At 54.4% G+C, this 24,565-nt stretch overlaps 1 protein-coding gene across 1 annotated transcript in view; it reads left to right on the forward strand.

Moving 5' to 3' along the window:
- MAPK4 (mitogen-activated protein kinase 4) overlaps window positions 1-23,874 on the forward strand; it is a 59,226-nt gene extending 35,352 nt beyond the window's left edge. The window contains exons 3-6 of the mRNA XM_059492620.1: window positions 9,205-9,349; window positions 15,989-16,150; window positions 18,722-18,923; window positions 22,671-23,874. Coding sequence (XP_059348603.1) covers window positions 9,205-9,349; window positions 15,989-16,150; window positions 18,722-18,923; window positions 22,671-23,358 — 1,197 coding nt within the window. The 3' untranslated portion in view covers window positions 23,359-23,874. The remainder of the gene's footprint in view (window positions 1-9,204; window positions 9,350-15,988; window positions 16,151-18,721; window positions 18,924-22,670) is intronic.
- The last annotated feature ends 691 nt before the right edge of the window (window positions 23,875-24,565 follow it).

Here is a 24,565-nt window from a genome sequence, read left to right on the forward strand (position 1 = left end):
CTGGGATAACATGGTGGGAAGGGGAGAGCTCCCCAGCGCTGGGGGATGCTGAATTGGGAATACATGGTTGGGAGAGCTCCCCAGCCCTGGGAAATGCTGAATTGGGATAACGTGGTGGAAGGGGAGAGTTCCCCAGCGCTGGGGGATGCTGAGCTGGGATAATGTGGTGGAAGGGGAGAGTTCCCCAGCCCTGGGGGATGCTGAGCTGGGATAATGTGGTTGAAGGGGAGAGTTCCCCAGCCCTGGGGGATGCTGAATTGGGAATACATGGTTGGGAGAGCTCCCCAGCCCTGGGAAATGCTGAATTGGGATAACGTGGTGGAAGGGGAGAGCTCCCCAGCGCTGGGGGATGCTGAGCTGGGATAATGTGGTGGAAGGGGAGAGCTCCCCAGCGCTGGGGGATGCTGAGCTGGGATAATGTGGTGGAAGGGGAGAGCTCCCCAGCGCTGGGGGATGCTGAGCTGGGATAACATGGTTGGGAGAGCTCCCCAGCCCTGGGGATGCTGAGCTGGGAATAGATGATTGGGAGAGCTCCCCAGCGCTGGGGATGCTGAGCTGGGATAACGTGGTGGAAGGGGAGAGCTCCCCAGCCCTGGGGGATGCCCTGAGGCACACTGAGGGGCTGCCCTCCCCGGATGTGAAGCAGAGCAGCTTTGGCTCTGTCTCTCCCACCATTTGTCTGTTTTTGCTGCTTGTACCTTTCTTCGTGTAAAGAGCAGTATGGGGACAGTAGCATCTCTGTGTCTGAAACTCCGTCTGTCCCAGCCTGTGCATCTGCAGAGGCTCCTGGGACTGCTGCCCATCTCCCATCCATCCATCCATCCATCCATCCATCCATCCATCCATCCACCCATCCATCCATCCATCCATCCATCCATCCATCCATCCACCCATCATTCATCCATCCATCCATCCATCCATCCATCATCCATCCATCCATCCATCCATCCATCATCCATCCATCCATCCATCCATCCATCCATCCATCCATCCCTCTATCTATCCATCCATCCCTCTATCCATCCATCCATCATCCATCCATCAATCCATCCATCCATCCATCCATCCACCCATCCATCCATCCATCCATCCATCCACCCATCATTCATCCATCCATCCATCCATCCATCCATCCATCCATCCATCCATCCATCCATCCCTCTATCTATCCATCCATCCCTCTATCCATCCATCCATCATCCATCCATCAATCCATCCATCCATCCATCATCCATCCATCCATCCATCCATCCATCCATCATCCATCATCCATCCATCCATCCATCATCCATCCATCCATCCATCCATCCATCCATCCATCCATCCATCCATCATCCATCCATCCATCCATCCATCCATCCATCCATCCATCATCCATCATCCATCCATCCATCCATCATCCATCCATCCATCCATCCATCCATCCATCCATCCATCCATCCATCATCCATCCATCCATCCATCCATCCATCCATCCATCCATCCATCCATCCATCCCTTCATCCATCAATCCCTCCATCCATCCATCCATCCATCCATCCATCCATCCATCCATCATCCATCCATCCATCATCCATCCATCCATCCATCCATCCATCCATCCATCCATCCATCCATCCATCCATCCATCCCTTCATCCATCAATCCCTTCATCCATCCATCCATCCATCCATCCATCCATCCATCCATCCATCCATCCATCCATCCATCCATCCCCACCATTCCTGCCTGGATAATCTCCCTGGGCTCTCCAGGATAGCTCAGATCCCTCTGTTCCCGGTCTGGCAGGGCAGAGCTGTACAGGGAGATGCTCTTGCTCTGCTCTCCTCTCCTGAGCTCCCTCGGTTCGTGGCATAGCAGGGACACAGCAGAGTCACACATTAAATATTGGCACGAACACCTAGTGGAGGTCAGGAGTGTAAAATAATCAATGTTTTGTAGGGCAGGCTCATCCCCAGCAGTGCATCCCGCATGGGGAGTTGGATCCCCAGCACTGGGTTGGTCCTGTTTGGGACGGACAGAACATTCCTGCTGACAGGGACACAGAGACTTGTCATCCCTGGGTGACACGGCCATGGACCAAAACAATCCTCACCCTCCCTGTGTTGTGCAAGAGAGATTGTCCCTTCTGAGTGCCCAAAAGCACCTGGGGACGTCAGCACGGTGCTCCCAAAGGACCTGCTCTCCCTCTGCCTGTCGGCAGCATTCATTACACCATTAACTAGCAGAAACTCCACCCCATGGAGGCGTGTCAGCCCTTTTGGGGGAGTTACTGTGGGAAATACTTCACAGACCATCCTCAAAGCTTTGAAGTCCTCCTTTAGTTCCGTACTTGCCATTCAGCACAAGCATAATAGCTTCCAGTCCCTCCAGTGGAAAGACAGAATTCCCAGTTCGGATGGTGGGGAGGAGTTCAGAGGAGCTGAGGCTGTGGGGCTGTGTGCACCTGTGGCCAGGAGCACCCTCCGTGTCCAGCCTGTGCAGCCACCCTCCTGACCTCCCTGCTGTGACCCCAGCTCGTTTGTCCTGCCCTTGCCTGTGATGAGCCCCATGATCCTGGATGAACGCCTTCTGCCCTCCCAAAACCAGAGCTGTCACCTTGCTGTGGCACGAACCACAGCCCATCTGCTGTTCTCCTGTGGAGCACCATTCCCACAAACCCAGCATCTCCCACAGCCCCTCCTAGAGCTGCCCGACCTGCATTTTATAAAATGAGGTTAAAAACCCTGCTGTGAGCAGGCAGACGCTTGCTGCTGCTCCTGGATTATTCCAAAAGCTTGGGCTTGTTGCTATCTTGAGCCCCCCATCTGCGCCAGGAGCTGATCCGGCTCCCACGGGTGCAGCAGCAGAAATCCCCACTGTGTTTGTGGCTGGAGGCACAGGCTGTGCTTGGATCTTGATGGATCTCCAGCTTGAGAGCACCTGGTCTGCACCTCTGCAGATTTCTGGCTGCAGGAAGGCGGATTCTGGTGTGGAACGCACCTGTAGAATCCCTGGGCTGTGGCGTGGGGGCTGCTCGGTTTGCAGCAGGTGAATCCTGAACTCCCACGGTCCCTGGATTCCTTCAGCTCTGGGTGGAGTCCCGGGGCTGGATGGAGGTGGTTGTGGAGCCCTGGGGTTGGATGGAGGTGGTTGTGGAGCCCCGGGGCTGGATGGAGGTGGTTGTGGAGCCCCAGGGGTGGATGGAGGTGGTTGTGGAGCACCAGGGGTGGATGGAGGTGGCTGTGGAGCCCCAGGGGTGGATGGAGGTGGTTGTGGAGCCCTGGGGTTGGATGGAGGTGGTTGTGGAGCCCCGGGGCTGGATGGAGGTGGTTGTGGAGCCCCAGGGGTGGATGGAGGTGGTTGTGGAGCCCCAGGGGTGGATGGAGGTGGTTGTGGAGCCCTGGGGTTGGATGGAGGTGGTTGTGGAGCCCCGGGGCTGGATGGAGGTGGTTGTGGAGCCCTGGGGTTGGATGGAGGTGGTTGTGGAGCAGCAGGGGTGGATGGAGGTGGCTGTGGAGCCCCGGGGTTGGATGGAGGTGGTTGTGGAGCACCAGGGGTGGATGGAGGTGGTTGTGGAGCCCCAGGGGTGGATGGAGGTGGTTGTGGAGCAGCAGGGGTTGGATGGAGGTGGCTGTGGAGCCCCGGGGCTGGATGGAGGTGGTTGTGGAGCCCCGGCGGTGGATGGAGGTGGTTGTGGAGCCCCGGGGTTGGATGGAGGTGGCTGTGGAGCCCCAGGGGTGGATGGAGGTGGCTGTGGAGCAGCAGATGTGGATGGAGGTGGCTGTGGAGCCCCGGGGCTGGATGGAGGTGGTTGTGGAGCCCCGGCGGTGGATGGAGGTGGTTGTGGAGCCCCGGGGCTGGATGGAGGTGGTTGTGGAGCCCCGGGGTTGGATGGAGGTGGCTGTGGATCACCGGGGTTGGATGAAGGTGGCTGAGGAGCCCCAGGTTGGATGGAGGTTGTTGTGCATCACCAGCAGTTCTGTGCCCCCTATGTGCTGCCCTGCTGTGCCCTGGAGGGCAGGTTCAGTGTGCTGTCCCCAGGGCCACACTGGGTGCAGCCGCACCTGCCCAGAATTGTTTCTCCTTCTGGTGTTTAAAATATGTGTTGTGTAAAGAATTTGAGAAAACATCCATTTCCCTTTGCTTTCCAGTTCCCTTGCTGCGCTGTTAGAGACCACTTGATGCTTATCCTACCTGTAGTGAATTCATCACCTTTATCGATTGCCTGAGCTGTTGCCACACACGCAGGGGGACGAGGAGAAGCGGGAAAAAGATACTTGAAAATCGCAAGGAAAAAACCAAAATATAGCATGGAAGGGCTTAGGCTTGAAACTCCTTCCATTTATCAATTAACTCCATTATCTTTTTTCTTAAAGAGATTCTTCAGTGCTGAATCCACAGAATATTGTCACAAAGATGTATGTTCCATCTTAATTAGAACTAATTAATATGCTTCGGCTCTCGGTCTTTCTGTCAGGTTGAATCTGCATAAACACTGAAATCCTTGTGCTGGAGCCTCAGCACAGCCTGGGCTCCCCAGCCTGGCCCCTCAGGCCGCGGCTGAGTCCCTGCTCAGGTCCCATGGCAGTGACTTCATGGTCCTGGATCCCAGAGCTGCCGTGCCATTTCTCCATCCATCCATCCATCCATCCATCCATCCATCCATCCATCCATCCATCCATCATCCATCCATCCATCCATCCATCCATCCATCCATCCATCCCTCCATCTATACATCCATCCATCCATCATCCATCCATCCATCCATCCGTCCATCATCCATCCATCCATCCATCCATCCCTTCATCCATCCATCCCTCCATCCATCCATCATCCATCCATCCCTCCATCTATACATACATACATCCATCCATCATCCATCCATCCATCATCCATCCATCATCCATCCATCCATCCATCCATCCATCCATCCATCCATCCATCCATCCATCCATCCATCCATCCATCATTCAGAGATGATAGCGCCTCTTAGTCCACGGCACGGCAGTGCCTTCCTCCAGGCAGCCGGACAGGAGCTTGGTATTCTCTGAAATACCGAGGGATCTAGCCCAGGTTTAGCCAGGGGAACGTGCTGGGGCTGTATCAGCTGCTCGAGGCTGTGCTGCCCACGTCAGGACCTCAAGCCAGGTCAGAAAAGTCTCGATTCCCAAACCTCCAATTGCTCCTCCCTGTGTTCCCCACCCCGAGGAAGGGGAGGGATAACGCAGAGCCTGGTGTGGAATGCCCCAGGGGGCAGTGCTGGGGTCCATCAGGTGGAGACCTCCGTGGTGGGGTCCGTGAGGTGCATACCTCCATGGTGGGGTCCATCAGGTGGGGAACTCAGTGGTGGGGGCATCAGTGGTGGGGTGCACATGGTGAGGACCTCCATTGTGGGGTCCACAAGGTGAGGACCTCAGTGGTGGAGTCTGTGAGGTGGGGACCTCAATGCTGGGGGTCGACAAGGAGGGGACCTCATTGGTGGGGTCCATGAGGTGGGGGCTTCATTGATGGGGTGCATGAGATGGGGACCTCCATGGTGGGATCCATGAGGTGGAAACCTCAGTGCTGGGGCTTTTAGCTCCAAGGACCATGAGTGGGGGACGCAGAGCAGCTGCAGGTTCCTCCTCTCTGTGGGTCCTTCCTGGGCGTGCTGGGGCCATCCAAGGTTTCCCAGCAGATGGATCAGGGATATGGCAGTCACACCTGGGGTGAGGGCAGCAGGAGAGGGGAGCACGGTGAGGATGAACCACCACCACCAGGAGCCTCACATGGCAGCAGGAAGGTCACAGATGTGTCCATCTGGCGAGCTTTGCAGGGAATTTTCTCCAAGATGTGAGGGGAGGAAAATGTTTGGGTTGTTGTGACTTTGAGATATTTGCAGGGTATTGCTCATGCGTCCTGCATGGTGCAGACACCCCCGAGAACTCGGATCCTCCTTGCTGTCAGGGAGGAGAAACTCATGAGCAGTGTCACATCCACCAGGAGGGTGGCACTCCTTCCCCAGGAGAGGGAGGAGATGGCTCCAGATAAGAACTGCCCTGGATCGCTACCCTCAGAGCTCATTTTCCTGGGATTCTCCAGTAAACACCATGGTCTCCATTGCTGGGAATAATTGCAGTAGCTGAGAAGTGTTGGTTTGATGGGATAATGCCTGCGGGCTTTTGTGCTGGTTCTGATTGAGCAGCATTAGCAGAAATGCAACAGCATTAAAGGAAACTTCTCAGCTAATCAGTCTCCGTTACAACTTACCGTGAGGAGGCCAAAATTAAAACGTTCTTTTAAGAGCAAGCCCTTCATGATTAAAAGCTTGGTGACTCGCACATTTGGGAGCTGGCACAAACCCTGCGCTGGGGGAAGAGGAGGAGTGTGATCAGTGATCAGCCTCGTGGTGTTTGTGGTGTGCACTGCTCTCATGTTTGGGGGAGAGATGCATCCTACAGCATCCCAGGAGATGCTGCACAGCACAACTCCAGCTACAGTGCAGCTGAAAATGATCTCTGGAACTGAATCAGCAGGGATGGAGCTCTCAAATACGCTTTTATGTGAACTGTGTTCACACTGTCATTGCATTTTTACATTCTCCAAATGCTTTGTGGCATTTAAATGCAATTCGGCTTTATAATTTAATTTTATTTTGCTGCTCCTGCTGCATTTCCATCTAACTCCTTCTGTTAATGCGTTATATTTAATATAGAAAGGTCTGCTTATGAATATTCCAACGTTATTCCGGTGCAATAACCATCCATGCCCAGCCTGTGTGGCAGTGAGGGGTCCCTGGAGGGTGCCAGGGTCATTCCCAGGCTGCTGGGACACAGCAGGGCCATGAGCACCTGGCTCTGGTGACAAATCTGCTGGTGGGCTCAGGAGCAGGAGGGCCCTGCTTCAGGGAGGTGATGGCCTTTGTCCCACAGATGATGCTGAGAGCTTCTGTGGAACCAGGTAAAGCATCCCAAATGACATCCTCAGTGTGACAGAGTGGGATGGGGTGAGGAGCTGCCCTTCATCATCCTCAGTGTGAGCACAGTGGGATGGGCTGAGGAGCTGCCCTTCATCATCCTCAGTGCGAGCACAGTGGGATGGGGTGAGGAGCTGCCCCTCATCATCCTCGGTGGCACTGGAGTGAGGAGCTGTCCCTCATCATCCTCAGTGTGAGCACAGTGGGATGGGCTGAGGAGGTGCCACTCTTCATCCTCACTGCCAGCACAGTGGGATGGGGTGAGGAGCTGCCCTTCATCATCCTCAGTGTGAGCACAGTGGGATGGGGTGAGGAGCTGCCCTTCATCATCCTCAGTGCAAGCACAGTGGGAAGGGGTGAGGAGCTGCCACTCTTCATCCTCAGTGTGAGCACAGTGGGATGGGGTGAGGAGCTGCCCTTCATCATCCTCAGTGCAAGCACAGTGGGATGGGGTGAGGAGCTGCCACTCTTCATCCTCACTGCCAGCACAGTGGGATGGGGTGAGGAGCTGCCACTCTTCATCCTCAGTGCAAGCACAGTGGGATGGGGTGAGGAGCTGCCACTCTTCATCCTCAGTGTGAGCACAGTGGGATGGGGTGAGGAGCTGTCCCTCATCATCCTCAGTGTGAGCACAGTGGGATGGGGTGAGGAGCTGTCCCTCATCATCCTCAGTGTGAGCACAGTGGGATGGGGTGAGGAGCTGTCCCTCATCATCCTCAGTGTGAGCACAGTGAGATGGGGTGAGGAGCTGTCCCTCATCATCCTCAGTGTGAGCACAGTGGGAAGGGCTGAGGAGCTGCCCCTCATCATCCTCACTGCCAGCACAGTGGGAAGGGCTGAGGAGCTGCCCCTCATCATCCTCACTGCCAGCACAGTGGGAAGGGGTGAGGAGCTGCCCCTCTTCATCCTCAGTGTGAGCGCAGTGGGAAGGGCTGAGGAGCTGCCCCTCATCATCCTCACTGGGATGGGGCGAGGAGCTGCCCTGGCCATGCCAGCCCCCAGCAGCCTGTGACAAGGGACACAGGTGATTTGTTGGCCAAGGCTCAGGCAGGCTCAGGCAGGAAGAGCAGGGTTTCCCATCCCTGCCTCAGCTAGGTGTTCCCAGAAGGGCATTCCCACGTTTCCCATGGGATCCTGTTTTAGGAGCCTTGGCTGAGAGCCCTTGGCAGCTCTGCCCCGCAAGCACACAGCCGCTGGTGCGGGACGCTTTCCTTCCACGCCGTGCCAGCAATCCTCCCTGGCCCTTGTGTTCTCCTGGGCAAGGTCTCTCGTGAAGGGGGACTGGGATTTGCGGGATACATCCAAGCCCTCCAGCGGTGACCCGGAGTGACTCGGGCAGGTGTGATCTGCAGGTCTGTGCTGCCGGGGCCATCTGTCCTTGGCAGGCGGTGCTGCAGTACCATGGTGACAAACAGTGACAAACAGCGAGTGCCCTCCCTGGCAGAGCCCTGGGGTGCCTCTGTCCCCCCTGGTGTGACCCAGATCCCTGTTTGCCGAGGGGCAGGCAGCTCCAGCCAGCCACAGCAGCAGGAGGGCATGGGGACAGGATTGCCTGAGGTGGGGCTGCAGCGGGGAGGGACCAGGACAGGCAGAGGAGCTCTGCTGCCTGTTCCTGTCCTGAGCCCTGTTCTTGCTCACACTGGAGGAGCTCTGCTGCCCATTCCCTGTCCTGAGCCCTTTTTGCTCAGGCTGGAGGAGCTCTGCTGCCTGTTCCTGTCCTGAGCCCTCTCTCTTCTGCCTGTTCCCGTCCTGAGCCTGTCCCTGTTCACACTGGAGGAGCTCTGTTCCTGTCCTGATCCCTGTCCTGCTCCCTGTCCCTGCCCAGGCTGGAGGAGCTCTGTTCCTGTCCTGATCCCTGTCCTGCTTCCTGTCCCTGTTCACACTGGAGGAGCTCTGTTCCCTGTCCTGATCCCTGTCCTGATCCCTGTCCCTGCTCACACTGGAGGAGCTCTATTCCTGTCCTGATCCCTGTCCTGATCCCTGTCCCTGCTCACACTGGAGGAGCCCTGATCCCTGTCCTGCTCCCTGTCCCTGTTCACACTGAAGGAGCTCTGTTCCTGTCCTGATCCCTGTCCTGCTCCCTGTCCCTGCTCACACTGGAGGAGCTCTGTTCCTGTCCTGATCCCTGTCCTGATCCCTGTCCCTGCCCAGGCTGAAGGAGCTCTGTTCCTGTCCTGATCCCTGTCCTGCTCCCTGTCCCTGCCCAGGCTGAAGGAGCTCTGTTCCTATCCTGATCCCTGTCCTGATCCCCGTCCCTGCCGTTCCAGGGGTACCTCTCCGAAGGCCTGGTGACCAAGTGGTACCGCTCCCCGCGCCTCCTGCTGTCTCCCAACAACTACACCAAAGCCATCGACATGTGGGCAGCCGGCTGCATCCTGGCCGAGATGCTGACCGGGAGGATGCTCTTCGCTGGTAGGTTTCTGTCTCACATTGATTCCCTGTTCTCCTTCCCCTTTCCTTGCTACCCATTCCCAGGCATTCTAGCCCGGCCGAGGGAATTCCCCTGTGCGAGGAGGGGAGATGCTGGTGCCCTGTCCCAGGAGGTTTGTGCTCCATGCCGTGGATTTGGAACGTGATTGCTGTCTCCAAGCTGTTTCTTTCCTTTGAGGGAGGACATGAATGCCACCACCCATTTTTAGGATTTACCTGTAAGCACGAATTGCCACTGTAAAAGTGATGTGCAAGAAGAGAAGACAACACAGGCACAGCAAGGAGTTACCAGTACAGCATTCGAAGCTGAGCTCTGATGCTATTGAGAAGAAAATATGTATTTAATAGAGTCCCAAAATGCTGTGTTGGGAGGTAAGCTGTGCTGATTCCCAAGCTGGGGCACAGCTGCCCTGTGCCTGCTGCAGGAGCTACTGCCCTGGAAGTGCAGCACAGCACAGCACAGCCCAGCACAGCCCAGCACAGCCCAGCCCAGCACAGCCCAGCACAGCCCAGCCCAGCCCAGCACAGCACAGCACAGCCCAGCACAGCCCAGCACAGCACAGCCCAGCACAGCCCAGCACAGCCCAGCCCAGCCCAGCACAGCACAGCCCAGCCCAGCACAGCCCAGCCCAGCACAGCACAGCCCAGCACAGCCCAGCCCAGCCCAGCACAGCACAGCACAGCCCAGCACAGCCCAGCACAGCACAGCCCAGCACAGCCCAGCACAGCACAGCCCAGCACAGCACAGCCCAGCCCAGCACAGCACAGCACAGCCCAGCCCAGCCCAGCCCAGCACAGCCCAGCACAGCACAGCCCAGCACAGCACAGCCCAGCACAGCCCAGCACAACACAGCCCAGCACAGCACAGCCCAGCACAGCACAGCCCAGCCCAGCACAGCACAGCCCAGCACAGCACAGCACAGCACAGCACAGCACAGCCCAGCACAGCACAGCACAGCCCAGCACAGCCCAGCACAGCACAGCACAGCACAGCCCAGCACAGCACAGCACAGCCCAGCACAGCACAGCCCAGCCCAGCCCAGCACAGCCCAGCACAGCACAGCACAGCCCAGCACAGCACAGCACAGCACAGCACAGCACAGCCCAGCACAGCCCAGCACAGCACAGCCCAGCACAGCCTGGCACGGCACAGCACAGCCCAGCACAGCCCAGCACAGCCCAGCCCAGCACAGCACAGCACAGCACAGCCCAGCACAGCACAGCCCAGCACAGCACAGCACAGCCCAGCACAGCCCAGCCCAGCCCAGCCCAGCCCAGCCCAGCACAGCACAGCCCAGCACAGCCTGGCACGGCACGGCACAGCACAGCCCAGCCCAGCACAGCCCAGCACAGCACAGCACAGCACAGCACAGCCCATCATGGCACGGCACAGCCTGGCACGGCACGGCACGGCACAGCACAGCACAGCACAGCTCCCCTGGGCTGTCTCTCGTGCCTGTCTGTGCTCTGGGTGATGAGGTTTAACGCGTTTGGTGAGCAGCTGCTCACAGAGTTGTGTAAATAAATAACCAGCCCCGTTAATAATGGAACAGGAGGAGGTTTCCCTCTCGGGTATCTCAGCACCACTGAGCTCCACAGCCTCAGCTGCAGCTGCTCTGCTGCTGCCTCCCCACTCCTGCTCACAGCTTCCATAATTCTTTTGTGGAAGCTTAAAAATAAGCAGTCAGTACCCTTAGGAGGAGGTCATTTAAATTGCCTCCCTTTCCTTCCTTATTTTCTTCCTCAATTTCTCCAAAGCTTTCCAGTCCAGAGGTTTCAGCTGTGAAAATTGTGCCTTTAACCTGTCTGCTCCTGGTGCTTCCTTGGGATACGTTCTAGGGGCAGGGCATTGTGTGATCTTGCTGGGAGGTGCTGCAGTCTCTCACTCCTCAGGTCAAACAGCAAAACAAGACCTGCCTGTTGAGCTGCCCTGGCCGCCCAGCACAGCTCCCAAGCATTTCTGGCTCTTCACGCTGTGCTTGACCCCTCTCTCAGCCCCAGCCTGGGTTCCTTTTTGCTCTTTGTGGATCCCAGGGTATAAGTGACGTTGCCTGGCACCACTGAGGTCTCCAAGGGGGTGCTTTAAGCTCGTTTTGTGGTAAGGCGGGGGCAGAAGTAGCCCTGGGATGGGGTGGATGTGTCCTCTGCCTGGGTGAGCCGAGCAGAGCAGCCACACAGGAACCTCCCTGGGCTGGATCCTGAGAGCCCCCAGCAGGTGCAGACCAGAGGTGGTTCATTTGAGGTGATTTGAGGTGATTTGGTGACCAGAGGAGGGGTTTGTCACACCACAGGCTGGGCACACGCTGTGTGCATCCCTTGTTCTCTGCCTCCCAGCCCAATGAAATCTCTCAATAATCCCCAGGGTGCTTGGTTAGTGGGTGGGGATCAAAACCAAGCTCAAAATGCCAGCTCCTTTTGGGTGGCTTTGAGGATATGTCATTGTCCTGGGAGGCTCTGGCCCCCTGCCCCTTTTTCCTGCCTCCTCCTGTGCCAGCAGAGCAGTGCCAGGGCAGGGCTGGCACAGGGTGCCCTGGGGTCCTTCATCTGCTGCTGGAGGAGAGCAAAGCCCAGCCCCAGAGCAGATAAAACTCACAAACACCAAAAGGATTTGCCTTTGCTGCAGCTCTGCTGCTCTTGGCTGGGGAGAAGGAGCTCAGAACAGCCAGCTGCAGCCTCTGTTCCTGCAGGGTGACACCGTCCCAGAGCAGCAGCCTCCCTGCCTGTGAAAAACTCCAGTCACTTCTTTTTAGAATTTTACAAGTTTAATATTAATCAAATGGTTATAAAATAGTAATATAATTAGAGTAATAATAATTTGGACAATTTGAATTAGGACAATATGAGACAATAGAGACAAAGAGTTATGGATGTCCGGGTACCTTTTTCTGGGCAGCATGAGCCCAAAAAAAACCACCCGTTAACAAAGGATTAACCCTTAAAACAACAGCCTGTTGCATATTCATACACCTCATCCATGATGCATAAATTCCATTCAAACACAGGATTCTGTCTGGGCAGTGTTAACTTCTTCCTCTTAATCTTAACAGCACCTTTGAGGCAGGAAGAAGTTCATTTCTGCTGAAAAGAGAGCAGTAGATTCTTTTTCTCTGAAAGACTGAGGTGTCCTGGGGCTGCTATCTGCTGCGAGTACCTCATTCCTTTCTTAAAAAAAATATATCCCACTTATTTTAACTACAAAAAGTTACCTTTTAACTACGAGATTGCATTTATCATATTATTAAAATGTTAATACAGCACTACTAATCAATACATCAAAATACACATAGTAAATATCTGCATAGAGCCATACAATATGCACTTTTCACACTGCCTGCAGGGCGAGCCCTGCGCAGAGCCCTGGGTGGGCAGAAATGAGAAATGAGAGAAATGAGAGCAGTGTGGTCCAGAGGAAGCTCCATCCTGCAGCAGCGCCTTGCCCTGGGTAAATGGTTTCTAGAGAGTGCAGTTTAAATTGAGTGCTTAGCATAAATCAATATAATTAACTCGGCAGTCTATCCGGGGTGCTTGAGCAAGGCAGGTAAGCGAAGGTGATTGGTGATTCGGGCTAGATGTCGCTCACTGCTTCCATTCTCCCGCAGGGATTTTCTGGCTGTGTCACAGCTCATGGAGAGCAGGACATTCCCAGCAGCTGGAGCCTGGATTGCAGGCCTGGCAGAGCTCCCCTGCAGCAGCAGCAGCAGCACAGAAAACAGGGAAAAGTGTCCCTGGCTGAGCAGCTGCAGCTCCCTCCAGTGTCCCTTCCACCCAAAGCAGCAGCAGTGGAAGCAGCAGTAAATGGGGAAAGAGGAGAAAAAAAGAGAAAAAAGGAGGAAAAAGGAGAAAAGAGGAGAAAAAAGGAGAAAAAAAAAAAAAGGAAAAAAAGGAGGAAAAAAAGGAGGAAAAAGGAAAAGAGATCTGTCCTTGCAGATCTCCGTGGGGTTCACCAGTGGGGCTGTGCTGTGGCCAAGAGCCAGAGATGGCACAGGGGCTTTTCCCGTGGGATCAGGGCTCACTGCCAGGGCTTGGGTGCTCCCTGGAGAAGGCTCTCTCCTCAAGATGTGGTGCAGAGCTCCTCGTGGTGCAGAGCTCCTCCTTCTCTCCCTGGGTAACCACAGCCTGCTGCGTTTATTCTGCCCCTGATTCGTGTTCTCCTTTTCAGGAGTTAATACCTTCAGAAAAAGGTGCCTGGGAATTCCATAAATAGAGGATAATGTAAGAGAATGGGGTTTCTTGGGAGCCATAATTCAAGGCTTCCAGCGCTGCATTAGCAGCTCCTTTGTGTGACTGAACACGGTGTCTCTTGGCTGCCAGGTATCTTCGGCTGGGGCTGCGCTGAGGGAAAAGCCGCAGAGGCTTTGTGACTTTTATCACCCTGTAATTTGGATCACAGCTGGGGAATTAGCCTGGCTAACAAGGTGCTCATTTCCTGCTAGATATCTTCAGTTTCCCCTGGAGTCACGCTGCGAATCTCTGAGTGACCTAAAATTAGTCCTTGTGTAGGAAAGTGGATTAATCTGCCAGGACTGACAGGGCAAGGGCGTCCCTCCCTTTGTCTCCTTTGCTTTTCCCCTTGCTCTGCCTCTGATTGAGCAGCTGTGTGTGGTGGTGGTGACCAGCTGGGCTCTGTCAGCAACATTTGGGGCTGCTGAGGTCACTGCTGTGCCACTGAGCTGTGCCATGTGGCCTGGCTGTGGCCATGGCCACCGCTCTGGGCTGGATGGGAGAGAGTCTGCCAACATCACTGACTGTCCCCAAGGGGCTGTGCTGGGGTCAGCGCTGTGTGTGCTGCTCTTGTGGGGCCCCCTGATGGGGGAAAACCTCCTTTCAACAGCTCTGTGCCAGGATTGAGAGATTTTTTTTGGTCTTCAGGTTGCTGTTAATTGTTATCTTATCAGAAGTCCAACACACCGTCTGCACCAGACTTAGCGCGCAAGAAAGTTCAGCAAAACTGGTCATAAGATGTGCAGTTTCAAGGTCTTCTAAAGCTGTTTTATCTAATAAACTCTTAAAACGTACTTTATTTCCACCTTTCTACCATCATTAATCCTTCGTCTGTCCACGTAACCTCTGCACTGAGGCTTCCCTCACCCAATCACCCTGTGCCACCAGCACTGCAGAAGAATAAGGAGGAGGAGGAGAAGGAGAAGGAGAAGGAGCTCAGACAACAGCCAATATCCTCCATCTTGCCTCCTATCTACCTCTATACTAAAACCCCAAAACTCTAAATTTCTCACCCTGTGATAAACTACACTATTGTCTGTTTCACACACTTTTGGACACCAATCCATCCAAAGCCTTGGAAGCCTTCTCCATGGGCGAAGGTTAAGGCAGTGCTTCCCAGGGGGTCAGGACCCCACAGAGCAGGCAGAGAAATATTCCCTGTGTCCTGCGTTCCAGCAAGCTCCACGGGTGTGAGTCTGGAAAACTCATGCTGATCTACAGGAGCTCTGGGCTGTGGAGGGGGGACCCTGCAAATGCCAGGGACCTCCACAGGAACAGGGCTGCCTCGGGGCATTCAGTCCCCAAGTCATGAGAGGGGCCTCCCTTCCCTCCCTGCTGGCTGATCAGCAGTGCTGCCCATCCCTGGGGCTGACTCTCCTTGTGGATGGGATGGGCACTGCTCACCACTGAAATCCACAGCTGGGCCAGCAGGGGCTTGGTAGCCTGATGTAGTATATTACCGCACCTGAGTGGGCGCAGCTGGTGAGAGAGAGACAGTGAATCTCTTTTCTTGAATCAGAAGGCTTGATTTATTAATATATGATATAATACATTATAGTTATACTAATAGAATATAGAGAGAGGTTTGCAGAGCAGCTAGGCTAGCTAGGAAGAGATAGAAAAGAATCCACAACAAAGCTGTGGCCAAGGACTCAGTCCCCTGCCTTGCACTGGTGATTGGCCCTTAATTATAAACATAAAACATGAACCAATCACCAATCAAAATAGGTGCCCCTGTTGCATTCCCCAGCAGCTGATAATAATTGTTTACCTTGTCTTCGGAGGCCTCTGGCCTCCCGAAGACACAGAAATCCGAAAGAAAGGATTTCTGTGGAGAAATGTCTGCAACAGTAGTCAACCTAGGACACCTGAAAATGCTTATTGTTTTGGCTGCCCCAGGCTGCTCCGTGCTGGTCCTGCCTCTGTGGACGGGGCATTTCTGACCATTCCTAACTATATGAATTTTCTAACCATTCCTGGCAGGCAGAAATCCAGTGGCGCAGCTCCACATTCCCGCCAGGCTCCTCTGCCTGCACGGGAGGCTGGAAATCCCCACGGATGTCACCTCTTGGTGGCATCCAGGAGAGCGTGGAGAGTGGCAATGGCGCTCACTGATGGGGTGCTCTGCTTGGCTCTGCTGCTGCTCTCCTCTCAGTGACGGGCAGCCAGCCCTGAGCGGGGCTTGGGGTTTTATGGATAAATATGTCCTGAAGGAAAAGGACTGAGAACATGAAATGGCACAGGGCAGCCATGGGCATTGCCACCACCAGAGCCATGACTTGGTGCCTTGAATATGGTCAGAAAACACCTTTCCTCTTGGGGTTGGACACCTGCAATCCTTTAGAGGTGGAGCCTGGGGACCCCTGGTCTCACTGCTCTCTCCTTCTTCTCCCTGCTCAGGGGGCCACGAGCTGGAGCAGATGCAGCTGATCCTGGAGACCATCCCCGTGATCCACCAGGAGGACAAGGAGGAGCTGCTGAAGGTGATGCCCATGTTCATCAACAGCACGTGGGAGGTGCGGAAGCCGCTGCGCAAGCTGCTGCCCGAGGTGGACAGTGAAGGTACCGCGGTGCCCCCGGGGCTCCCCCGGCTGCTGTGTGGCCCAAAACTGTTGTGGTGTGTGTTAGTCCTGGCAAGGTGATACAGGGACGTGACAGACCCCCCTTCTGAGCTCTGCAGAATCCCAGCTACCAGGGAGGTTCACAGAAACCGGCACAGAAACAAAGGCAGCAGCACAGGCCAGGGGTGGAACTGGGGTAACTTTATTTGATGGTAAAACTCCCCGACCCCAGGGTCCCAGGCCCTGAACTGAGGGAAAACAACAGCTTGTAAACTGGGGGAATTCTTACAGTCTCAAGGTAATCAGGAGAGCTGGGGGTGGAACAGAAGGCAGGGAATACAACGTGCAAGCCAGTGGAGGATTTCAAGGGAGGGGAATGGCTTGGGACGGTAGAGGTTAACGCCTGGATATGGGAGGGGTTTGAAACTTGGCAGGAAGCAACTAGGTTACAGAGAAACCACACTTAACTAAACTGAATTACCAAAAAGCAAGCCTGTGCCACACCAAAGACAGGGGGAGAAAAATACAGAGGGATTATGAACCAGAAATTAAACAGTAAACATGACAAATAAAACCACACACTACACCAGCCGTGTCCCCAGAGCTGCTTCTGGGGTGCCAGGGTTGCTGCCCTGCAAGGCCCAGGGCCTGAGCTCTGGGGAAGGGGATGCACATCCCTGGGGGTCCTGGCTGTAGCTCAGATGCTGTCCCCAGTGCTGTCCCCTCTCAGGTGGCCTGTCCCCGGGCTGTGATGCTGTGGCTTGCTCACAGGTGTCTCCTAAGGGTGAAACACACTTCCAGGGCCCTTTGGGGGTACATCCCATGTGTCTCCCCGAGCTGTGAGCGAGGGCTCAGCCCAGAGGCTCTTTCCCAGTCTGCAGCTGTGCAGCACAGCGAGGGACAGGCTCTTTCTCACAAACATCCCACTCCTGAGATAGGTGTTGCAGACAGGAATATGAATCAGTGCTTCCCTGAGCTCCTTCTGAGGGTTAAACCAGGCCTGCTTTTGGGAAGAGCTCAGGAGCAGGCCCAGCTCACATCCTGGAGTGACTCTCCATGTGAGAGGTGCCAGGCCTGGCTCAGCCCAGAGGCTCTTTCCCAGCCCCATCTGTTCCCTCACTGTGCCTCTGGCCTGAGCACAGCTGTGCAGCACTGCAGGACAGGCTTTCCTCACAAACACCCCACTCCTGAGATAGATATTTCAGACAGGAGCTGACCAGTGCTCCCCTGAGCTCTTTCCAAGGGTTAAACCAGGGTTAAACCAGGCCTGCTTTTGGGAAGAGCTCAGGAGCAGGCCCATCTCACCTTCTGGAGTGACTCTCCGTGTGAGAGGTGCCGAGCCTGGCCTTGGTGACACCATGGGCTCAGGGCTGTGTCAGCCTCCAGCGAGCAGCAGCAGATTTATTCCCTGCTGTGGCTGCAGCAGGAAAGGTCAGCCCTGCCCCTCACATTATTCACTGTCATTTCCCTGCCTCTCTGACCCGTGGTGCATCACAATATATAACCCATAATGGGTTTTTGTGACTTTACAGAGCAATTGACTCCTTCCTGCTTAATTAGTCTGAGCCATGAGGTAATCTCATGGGAGACAGCCAGAAATTGGTTAATGTTTGAGCTCTGGGGCAATACGTGTGGCTGTCCTTCCTGCTGAGGGGTTCTGCCTCTACAGAAACCGTCCCATTCACACAATTGCACCTTCAGTGGGATGTTCCTGGAAGTTTCAGTACGAAGCTGTATCTGAAGAAAGGCATTATTCCTATTTTTGTTGCCTGAACACAAAGGGACTTTCCCATGAAAGGATAACTGGATAAGCAACAACTTCAGTGGCAGGATTTTACCTTTTCACATAACCTCAGTAAGTGGAATCACCAAATCAATCATAGCCAGCCCTCTACGTTCAGGTTTAATTGCACTTAAAATTCATCACAGAAAGAGTTCATGCAGCACAGTCTTCCTAAAATTATTTTAGCCACTCAGAATTCTTCAAACATTAATGGTAAAATAATTTCATGGCATCGGTCACACCAAAGGCTTTTAAAAGTTGCAGTAAATCTAATCCACTCCAGTGGGGCCTAAGAGGTGAAATCAGCTGTCTGAAACACAGTGTGCTTGTTGAGTGTATCTGAGGGTGTGGAGTCAGATCCCAGCACCTTCCAATGGCCTTTCTGGGGTGGTATCTCAGCTCTGTGCTGGGATCTCAGCTCTGGGCTGTGCTGGGATCTCAGCTCTGTGCTGGGATCTCAGCTCTGTGCTGGGCTGGGATGTTAGCTCAGCTCTGTGCTGAGATCTGGGGCTGTAGCTCTGTGTGTGTGACCCCTGCACAGCTCTGAGGGTGCTCTCGCAGTCATTCCCTGGCCATGCTGCAGGAGGTGACAGGAGGCGACACCTGGGGGCTGCAGGGTGGCTCCCCTGCAAGCTCACAGCTCTGTGAGGGGCAGGGCACCCCAGCAAGGACAGAAGTGCCTGGTTTGGGTCCACGGGGATTTGCCAGGGGGCTCTGCGAGGCTCGTCCTGGCAAGAGAACTGTTTTTGCTTTTGAGGAATGGTGAGCTTGTGTGTCTCTGCCTCACAGCCATTGATTTTCTGGAGAAAATTCTGACATTTAACCCCATGGACCGGCTGACGGCCGAGATGGGCCTGCAGCACCCCTACATGAGCCCCTACTCCTGCCCCGAGGATGAGCCGGTGTCGCAGCACCCGTTCCGCATCGAGGACGAGATCGATGACATCCTGCTCATGGAGGCCAACCAGAGCCAGATGTCCAACTGGGACAGGTACCACGGCTGGGCTGGGCTGCCGAGGCCTTTTGGAACTTGTGGTTTATTGCAAAGGGCCTGGGTGCAGGGGCCTTTTGGGATTTGGGGTTTATTGCAAAGGGTTTGGTTGCAGGGGCCGTTTGGAATTTGGGGTTTATTGCACAGGGCCTGGGTGCAGGGCCCTGCTGGGAGCTGCCAGGCACAGCTCAGAGCAGGCCTGAGAGAAGTAAAGAGAGTGATAAAGAGGATGAGAGAGAGAGAGAGGATAAGAGGATAAGAGAGTAAGAGAGCGAGGTTCCCGTTACAATACAATAAATTTTCTTCTGGTTGTGGAACTTGGGGTTTATTGCACAGGGCCTGGGTGCAGGGCCCTGCTGGGATTTGGGGTTTATTAAAGCAAAGGGCCTGGGTGCAGGGCCCTGCTGGGATTTGGGGTTTATTAAAGCAAAGGGCCTGGGTGCAGGGCCCTGCTGGGATTTGGGGTTTATTAAAGCAAAGGGCCTGGGTGCAGGGCCCTGCTGGGATTTGGGGTTTATTAAAGCAAAGGGCCTGGGTGCAGGGCCCTGCTGGGATTTAGGGTTTATTAAAGCAAAGGGCCTGGGTGCAGGGCCCTGCTGGGAGCTGCCACGCACAGCTCAGAGCAGGCCTGAGAGAAGTAAAGAGAGTGGTAAAGAGGATGAGAGAGAGAGAGAGGATAAGAGGATAAGAGAGTAACAGAGCGAGGTTCCCGTTACAATACAATAAATCATCTTCTGTGTGGAATATTCTGATTCTCACTAACCAATCTAGTACTATATACAAATCCTATAGCATTTTCATACAGCCTATAAGAGTCACTACATTACCATGCTGTGTTACATTTTAAACCCTAAAAACTCCTCTTTGGGCCCCTTCTGCCAAGCTGTAGGGTCTGCTCTGACCCTTGGGCCTGTCTGCAAGCAGAGGGTGTTGTTCCATCAAAAGGGGATCACCTTCAGCTGGCCACACCATTGTTTTGCAGTTGTTCAGTAACTGAGGGATCTCAAAGCTTGATTTCATTTCAATCTCACTTACAGTTTCCATATTCTCAAAATCTTTTGCCAAGCAATCATATTGATAAGGCTTTCCTGTTTCACCTTCCCCAACACCTCTGGCGTGGCTGCGTTCCACCATGCCTGTTCAGACCCCTGAAAGATGCCTGCTTTTCCCTCTTTGTGCCATGCTATAATTCCAGCCCAAGCTGGTGCCTCGCTGAAGCTGTCCAGAGGCTCCTCCTGGATTCCACAGGGACCAGAAGCTGAGCCTGCACATCCCTGTACATCACTGAGTGCCTTTCTGGTCTTGGTTTTCAGCCTAGGTTGTCTTCATGTGGGTCTAAGTGGCTCTGCAGCCCCTTCCTCTGCCCTCTGTCCCTGCAGTACAGGTACAAAATAATGTAATTCTTGTACCTTTTGGGCACAGGGCCTGATTTGGAGTGCTATATTCACCACTTTTCAAGGCGCATCACCCCGGAGAACACATATCTTGGGGCCTTGTAAAAAACCCTGAGTTGAGCTGATGTTTAAATGGCTTGCTGGAAGCTGCACTGGAAGTTTAGAACGGCTCCAAGCCTTGAGCTGAGGTCTCTCACATTCCAGGTGATTACCCCAGTCACTGGGCCAGTCCCAGCACTGGGACAGGCAGGACAAAATAAGCAGATAAGAATTAATTTAAAAGGTTCAGTTTTCTGTACAGCCCCTTCAGGCTGTGGGGGATGAACTGGCTGAGGATGCTCTAACATTTTTCCCCTCTGCAGAGCAGTTAAATCTCCTCACCCTACTGATTCACTGGGTTCCACCAGCACTGAAAAATTACCTGAAGGCACCCCTCCCTCCCCTTGCCTGCAGCGTCTGTGCCTGAGCGAGCAGATGTGGGAGACAGCCAGGGCAAGGTCATCAGAGTGGGGTCTGGGGGCTCACTCAGGCGGGGAGGAGGGCTGGAAGCAGGATACCCACCCTCAGTGCATCCCCACACGTTGGGAAGGATGAAAGTTTGACAAGAAAGTCTCACAGATATGGATGCTCAACCGAAAGATTTTTAAATGTGGAGTCTGGTGAAGAAACAGAGATGAAAGCAAGTTTTGATATAGAAGAAAAGAATTGCTGAGCCAGTCTTACTGGATAACCAAGGAGGCAAAGGGTGTGTTAGTTAGAAGGGGTTTTATGGCTTAGAGCAATGGATAAACCCACCCCAAACAAGAAGATGTTTTTACCAAGCAGAAAGAGAGTACAGGCAAACAAGTCAGCAAATGTGGCAAGGAGAAAAAAGGTCTCAGAATTTTCCATTGAAAGAAAACTGAAAAACAACTTCTAGCTTAAACTAGAAGTAATGTACTAACTTTGAGTGATTGGAGAATAGTAACATGAAAATGGTTATTACAGTAGTTATGATGGGCTATAGATAAAAGTTAAGGTATAGATTGGTTCTGCTGCATTAAGATGCTCAGCACAGAAAAGTATCTAATGCATTGTAACCAAAACCAAAGGGTCTCCAGGCCTGCCTGCAGCTGGAGCTGACGGCTGTGGGCACAACTCTGTCACCCACCACCCGGGGCTGCTGTGACCTCTTGGATACAATAAACTGCATTTTGGAGAGCCCCTGGAGCCCCACATCCCTCATTTCAGCTCTTACACCCACAGCCCCAGCATCCCTGCCCCAGAGCAGCAGCTCAGGGCTGGAGGCTCCCTGTCACCTTCTCCTTGCTGTGACACGAGGGGCTGAGGCTGTCCTGCCCCCAGGTGGGGACATCCATGCCGGGCTGGGGGCTCTGCAGCACGAGCCAGCTGTTCTGGGGACAGCAGGTGACTTTGGCTGTGTGCTGTGGGACCCCTGAGGAGCGGCTGAGTGCTGTGGCAGGGCCCCAGTAGCTGGGATAACACATCCCACAGGCAGCTCAGCCAGGAGCCAGTGCATCAGGGGGCACTGGGAGAGCCCTGGGTGCTGTCGGCACTTCAGGAGAAGCTGTCACTGAGCAAGGCGACCCTCCAGGAATGCTCTGGGTCCTTGACATCAGAGCAAACTGGTGATGCCCAGCCTCAGTGGGGTTGTTCACAGAATTCACAGAATTCACAGAATAACTAGTTGGAAGAGACCTTCGAGACCATCAAGTCCAACCCAGCCCCAACACCTCAACTGAACCCTGGCACCCAGTGCCACATCCAGGCTTTGTTAAACACACCCAGGGATGGTGGCTCCACCACCTCCCTGGGCAGTTCATTCCAGAACTTTATAATTCTCTCTGTGAAAACCTTTTTCCTTATATCCAACTGACATTTCCCTTGGTGCAGCTTGAGACCATGACCTCTGGTTGTGTCAGTTTTAAGTTCATGTCTTTTACTGTTCTGTCACCAAACAGGAAGGGCACAGCTGAGGTCCCTGACTGTGGGCTGAGGGGCAAATTTGTGGTTATTGCTGTTAATCATGTTTTAGTCCTGAGTGGAGGGGCAGATTGGTAATTATTGCTGTTAATCAAGTTTTAGTCCCAAATGGAGGGGAGGTGATCAACACCTAAAGGAAGGGGCCACTCGGTTTGGTTGTTGGGCTCTCATTCCTGCATCTCAGGCTGTTGATAAATAAAAATTACTGGTCCCCTGGCATTTTGAGGCAGAGGAAGGCTCTCTGTGCTGCCAGTAAGAGGTTAACCCAGCAAGCAGAAGGCCAAGGAGCCGCAGGAGCGCTCGGGCAGTGCTGCTGCTGGCAGCGGGGCCGTGCTGCTGCCCGTGTCTGACAGCAGCGTGTCTTTGGCAGGTACCACATCAGCCTCTCCTCTGACCTGGACTGGCGGCACGACAAGCACCACGACATGGACGAGGTGCAGCGGGACCCGCGGGCGGGCTCGGAGCCCGCGGCGGAGGAGGCGCAGGTGGACCCACGGAAATACTCGCAGAGCAGCTCGGAGCGCTTCCTGGAGCTCTCCCACTCCTCCATGGACCGCGTGTTTGATGCCGACTGCGGGAAGTCGTGTGATTACAAGGTGGGATCGCCCTCCTACCTGGACAAGCTGCTGTGGAGGGACAGCAAGCCCCACCACTACTCAGAGCCCAAGCTCATCCTGGATTTATCCCACTGGAAAAGGGCCACCATAGCGCCCGCGGCTGAGCTGTCGCTGGAAGAGGAGCCCTCCAACCTGTTCCTGGAGATTGCGCAGTGGGTGAAGAGCACGCAGGTGGGGCTGGAGTGCCCCGGCTCCCTGCCCGAGATGCAGGAGCGGAGCCTGCCCTCCTCTCCTCACCGCCTGCACAAGGAGCCCACCGCCGTCAGCGGCGACACCAACCCCGACTTCGACCTGGACGTCTTCATCTCCAGGGCGCTGAAGCTTTGCACAAAGCCCGAGGACCTGCCCGACAACAAGCTCAACGAGATCAACGGGGCGTGCATCTCGGAGCACCCCGGGGACATGGTGCAGGCAGAGGTGTTCCAGAAGGAGCGGTGGTGAGGGCCCCAGCCCCGCTGCGTCCCCTGCCCACGCTGTACCAAACGCCTTTGCCAGGAAAGGCAAGCACAAACCACACGCCCCCCTGGATGCCTTAGAAGTGCTTCTAAGGGGATCGAGAGGTGCGAGTGAAATACTGAGTTCCTTACACTGCCTTAACAATCTTGCCTTGCGATCTCTGGGACCTGTTTGAAACTTAAATGTACGAGGGGGAGAACGACGGTACATGGTAGGTTTGCAAACAGTAGTGAAATAGACTTCTTTTCTTCTCTTTTTCTATGGTAACTTGAAAGGACAAGGACAAAAATTAACATTTTCAGTGTGGTCACATAGCCTCCTGTTTGGACAGGTTCCCAAAATGCCGAACTTTGAGTCTCTCTGAGGGCGCCTGTGTGAGCACAGGTATGGAATAAAGTGATGCCAGCCATCAGTCAGCACTGAATGGAACTACAGGTAGAGTTTGGCCATCAGACGAAAAACAAAAAACTCTCTGAGAGTGTTAATGGACAAGAAATTTGACCTACAAAGTATGGGCCATTGGGGATTTGTTTTATTTTTTTCTGAGGAGAAGACAAAATTTTTGCTAAGTGCATTTTGCTGGTTTGTGGTTTCTCACGCCAAAATCTCCCCTGTGGCTGCACGGGGTGCAGCAGGGGATGCACGGGGATCTGAGCTTTCCGAGCACTTGGGAGGGCCCACGGGATGCACCCTGGTGAGTCCTGCCTCGGAGAGCTGCCACGAGACCAGCAGAAGCCCAGCAGGGAGGGCTGGGAGCGGCGTGTCCCACGGGGTGACACCGCCCGGCACCGCCAGCCACGCGGACCAGCAAGGGCTCCCAGCCACTCTGCTGTGGGAAAGGAACCACAGCACCACTGGCTGTCCTCCTGACAAAGATCTCGTGAAGAAAACAACAGTTCCTGTGGCTTGCGATTCGTGACCGGCCACTGGGCTCCCAGCTTCTGTGGGAGAGGCTGGTGCCAGCAGGCAACTGTGTGTACATAGATGAAGACACAGCTGATCTACTGTACCTTCTGTTTTCATCCACACTTCTGAGCACCTTAATGATTAATCAGCTAACAAGAGTTTGTATATGGAAGAAATATTCTATACTTATATTTAACCCAACTCGGCAGCTTTTTAAATGGAGATGTGTAAATAGTGCCACACAAGACAGCCTCTGCTTTCCTCAGCATCCTGCTGCTCTGCTGCC

Source organism: Ammospiza nelsoni, chromosome Z, assembly GCF_027579445.1.
Source record: "Ammospiza nelsoni isolate bAmmNel1 chromosome Z, bAmmNel1.pri, whole genome shotgun sequence".
Taxonomy (NCBI): Eukaryota; Metazoa; Chordata; class Aves; order Passeriformes; family Passerellidae; genus Ammospiza; species Ammospiza nelsoni.